Source organism: Nicotiana sylvestris, chromosome 7 (genome assembly GCF_000393655.2).
Source record: "Nicotiana sylvestris chromosome 7, ASM39365v2, whole genome shotgun sequence".
Classification (NCBI taxonomy): domain Eukaryota; kingdom Viridiplantae; phylum Streptophyta; class Magnoliopsida; order Solanales; family Solanaceae; genus Nicotiana; species Nicotiana sylvestris.
Genome location: NC_091063.1, coordinates 59,767,090 through 59,771,979, shown reverse-complemented (window position 1 = coordinate 59,771,979; position 4,890 = coordinate 59,767,090). Strand labels below are relative to the sequence as shown.

Below are 4,890 nucleotides of genomic sequence, written 5' to 3'. Positions count from 1 at the left end.
ACCTGGCTGAATTCGCTCCCAATCAATTCCATTGTCACATGGGAGGAATTAGTAAATCAGTTCCTGAATAAGTTCTACCCGCCCAACAAGACTACAAGGCAGATTGATGAAATATTGCAATACAAGCAGCACCCGATTGAAACCTAGCAAGAAACGTGGGAGAGATTTAAAGGGATGCTGGTGAAGTGTCCTCATCATGGAATTCCAGACCAGATGCTCGGCCAGAGATTCTACATGGGGTTAGCTGACAATCTAAAGGCAAATGTGGATGCTTCAACTGGAGGTGCATTTTTGAGTAAGACATTCACCGAGTGCAAAGTCCTTCTTGATAAGATGTCACAAAATTCGGGGTGGATGACTAGAGGTACAACACTGGCACCCATAGTGCATTCAGTTCCTTTTGACCCAAATAATTCACATGCAGAGAACATGACAACACTCATGACCCAGATGAGCATATTGACAAAGAAGATTGATGAGATGGGTATAAAACAGGTACACATTGTTGATACAACAAATGGAGGACTGTGTACACCTTGTATTAATCATTCTTATGTGTGTTCATGGAGCGGAGAAGGTGAAAATCAAGGGGCAAGAGAAGATATGAATTATGTCAACTACTTTGGGGGTTAGAGACAAGGAGGACAGCAGTGGAGACCGCCACAAAATCAGTAGTACAGGCCAAACATGCAACAGCCTGAGGGTATGCACCCTCAAGGCCAATTGGTGCCAGTACCATATCAGAAACCACAGGGCTATCCTCAGCAAAATCAGCAGCAATTAACATATCAACCACCTCCTCAGCAGCAAGATCACAACATGATGGAAATCAGGGGTATGCTTCAGCAACTCATTGGGACAAATAATAAAGTGCAGGAAAAGTTGGCAGTGCATGATTCAGCTATAAAGAAAATTGAAACGCAGCTGGGACAACTGTCCATGGCTTTAAACAACTGCCTTCAGGGAACCTTGCCTGCAGACACAAACATAAACCCCAAGGAGCAAAACTTGAATCAGCTGATGGTAGTAAGTCTCTGGAATGGGAGAGATTTAGACAGAGAGCAAGAGATTATACAAGCTAGTAAGGAGAGTACGTCAGTCACTCCAGTTCCATTAGAGGTAGAGGAACCAACAGAACTTACTGAAATGGTGGTTGAACATAGTCATGAGGAAAAAGGCAAAGATAGGATGAATGAGCAAGTTGCAGAACAAGTGGCACCTCTTGTGCCAGAAAATTCCAATAGAGAGAAGCCAGCAAGCAGTGCACAAAGGGTGATACCTGTATCCTTCCCTCAGAGACTGGTAAGGCAAAAGAAGTCAGATCAATACAAGAAATTCATGGAGATGCTGCGTCAAATTCAGTTGAATATTACTTTGATAGATGCCTTGAGGGAGATGCCCGATTATGCAAAGATGATGAAAGATCTAATGTTACGGAAGTTTGATTTTCAGGATATTTCCATTGTGATTCTAACACAGACCTGCAGCGCAGTAGTGACGAGACCGATGGCTCAAAAGATGTCTGATCCAGGTAGCTTCACTATTCCATGCACAATTGGGAGTTATGCCTTTGCAAAGGCATTATGTGATTTGGGAGCCAGCATAAATCTGATGCCGCTGGCTGTGTACACCAAACTGGGCATTGGCAGAGCTAGGCCGACTTCGATGCTGCTACAACTGGATAACCGCACGGTGAAAAGGCCAACTGGTATTCTTGATGATGTGTTAGTGTAAGTGGGGAAGTTCGTGTTCCTTGCAGACTTCGTTATTATGGATTGTCAGGTAGATGAGGAGATACCTCTCATTTTGGGTAGACCATTTTTGGCCACTAGAAGAGCATTGATCGATTGTGAGACTGGGGAATTAAAAATGAGACTGAACGATGAAGAAATCATATTCAATGTTCAGCAATCTATGATGAGACCTAGCGAATGTGCTAATTGCTCTCTAGTGGAGGCAGTAGATGTGATCCTGCAAGAAGATGATGTGACCCTGACTGTTAAAGATCCATTAGAGGCATGTTTGACAAATTTAGAAGAGATGGATAGTGAAGGGTTAGCTGAATGGGTCATAGCACTTGAGGGACGAGGATTCTGGACAAGGGAACCTCAGTTCGAGTCCCTTGAGTTAGAAAAAAGGGCTACACCTCCAGCAAAGCCATCAATAGAGGAACCACCCAAGCTGGAGCTGAAGCCACTCCTAGATCACCTTAGGTATTTTTCTTAGGCCCTGATTCTACTTTTCCTGTTATTATATCATCCGGTTTGCTAAATGTGCAGGTAGAACAGCTCTTACGGGTACTGTAGGAAAGTAAGACTGCCATTGGCTGGACCATGGCAGACATAAAGGGTATCAGCCCAGCCTTTTGTATGCATAAGATTCTCTTGGAAGAAGGGCACAAACCTTCCAGAGAACATCAGCGAAGGGTGAACCCGAACATGAAAAAGGTAGTAAAGAAGGAAGTGATCAAACGGTTAGATACGAGAATCATCTTCCCCATCTTTGATAGCAATTGGGTCAGCTCTGTCCAATGTGTGCCGAAAAAGGGGGGAATGACTGTTGTGCATAATGAGAACAATGAGTTGATCTTAACTCGTACAGTCACGGGATGGCGGATTTGCATGGACTACCGAAAATTGAACACAGCCACCCGGAAGGACCACTTCCCCTTGCCTTTCATTGACCAAATGTTGGACAGGCTGGCTGGGCGATCGCACTTCTATTTCTTAGATGGATATTCGGGGTACAATCAGATATAAATAGCCCCTGAAGATAGAGAGAAAACATCCTTCACTTGTCCGTATGACATCTTCGCCTTTCAGAGAATGCCTTTTGGCTTTGCAATGCACCGACGACATTTCAACGGTGCATGTTAGCCATTTTCACAAACATGGTGGAGGATATTATGGAGGTCTTTATGGATGATTTCTCCGTGGTAGGAGATTCATTCTAAAACTATCTTCACATTTTAAAAAGAGTGCTCAAAAGATGTGTGGAGACAAATTTAGTGCTAAACTGGGAGAAGTGCCATTTTATGGTACATGAAGGGATAGTCCTGGGACATCGAGTGTCCAGTAAAGGAATTGAAGTCGACCATGCTCAGTTTGACGTGATTGAAAAGCTATCACCACCCACTTCAGTCAAGGTGGTGAGAAGTTTCCTGGGACATGCCGGGTTCTACCGGTGATTCATAAAAGATTTTTCCAAAATTGCTAACCCATTATGCAAACTCCTTGAAAAGGATCAGCCCTTTGTGTTTTCTAATGATTGCAGGTTGGCATTTGAGGAACTGAAGAAGAGGTTGGTGACTGCACCCATCATTGTTGCACCCAACTGGGAGCAGCCATTTGAGCTCATGTGTGACGCAAGTGACTATGCCATAGGAGCAGTCTTGGGGCAGCGAAAGGATAAGCTGATTCACCCGATTTACTATGCAAGTAGAATGCTAAGTGGTGCACAACTCAATTACACTGTGACGGATAAGGAGATGTTGGCGGTGGTGTTTGCTTTTGACAAGTTCAGATCATATCTGATTGGCTCCAAGGTAATTGTATACACTGACCATGCAGCTCTCAGGTACTTGATTGAGAAGAAGGAGTCTAAGCCACGCCTGATTCGTTGGGTGTTGCTGTTGCAAGAATTTGACCTCAAAATTCGTGACCGTAAGGGCACAGAAAATCAAGTCGCTGATCATCTATCACGACTTGAGGGAGCTGAAAAAGCAGTCGAGGTCGAAGAGATTCTGGAAACCTTTCCAGACGAGCAGCTGCTCGCAGCTAGTCTTGAGGAAGCGCCATGGTATGCAGACTTTGCAAATTACCTGGCCTGTGGTATAGTTCCCTATGACCTTTCACCTATCCAAAAGAAAAAGTTTTATCGTGATTATTGCATGTATTATTAGGACGAGCCTTATTTGTTTAGACTATATGTTGATAATATGATCCGGAGGTGTGTCCCCGAGATAGAACAATCTTCTCTTTTGTAGGCTTGTCACGCATCAGCATATGGAGAACATTTTGGAGGGGTCAGGATAGTTGCGAAAGTGCTAGAGGTCGGATTCTTTTGGCCAACAGTGTTTAGAGATGCACACCTATGGGTGAAGGGCTGTGATGAATGTCAGCGAACCGGGAACATTTCCCGCCGCCATGAGATGCCCATGAACCCGATTCAAGAGGTAGAGGTGTTTGACATCTGGGGGATTGACTTCATAGGTCCCTTCGTCAGCTCATTTGGCAATAAGTACAGACTTGTTGCTGTGGATTACGTGTCTAAATGGGTAGAAGCTGTAGCGCTGCCCACTAATGATGTAAGAGTGGTGGTAGGATTTTTGAAAAAGAACATATTCACCTAATTTGGGACACCAAGAGCGATCATCAGTGATGGAGGCACTCACTTCTGTAACAGAGCCTTCGAGAAATTGCTTGCAAAGTATGATGTACGCCACAAGGTGGATACCCTTTATCATCTGCAAACTAGTTGGCAGGTTGAAGTGTCCAACAGAGAGATAAAAAGTGTGCTAACAAAGACTGTGAACGCCACAACAACTGATTGGGTGAAGAAGCTTGACGATGCACTTTGGGCCTATAGGACTGCATTCAAAACACCAATTGGTATGTCACCATACAACTTTGTATTTGGGAAGGCATTTAACCTGCCTGTGGAGCTAGAACATCGAGCTTGGTGGGCACTAAAGCAATTGAACATGGACCCCGATGCAGCTGGAGAAAATCGACTGACAGAGTTGCATGAGTTGGAGGAATTTAGATATCAAGCCTTTGAAAGCATGAGGCTCTATAAGGAAAGAATGAAAAGGCTGCATGACAAGCACATTGTGGACAGAAATTTCAAACCCGGTGACTAGGTATTATTGTATAATTCAAGGTTGAGATT

At 44.1% G+C, this 4,890-nt stretch overlaps 1 protein-coding gene across 1 annotated transcript; it reads left to right on the top strand.

The window, feature by feature from the left end:
• The first annotated feature begins 687 nt into the window (after positions 1 to 687).
• On the top strand, positions 688 to 1,734 carry LOC138873200 (uncharacterized). The gene has a single exon (XM_070151641.1). The coding sequence runs from the start codon at positions 688 to 690 to the stop codon at positions 1,732 to 1,734; it is 1,047 nt and encodes a 348-aa protein (XP_070007742.1).
• Positions 1,735 to 4,890: the final 3,156 nt, after the last annotated feature.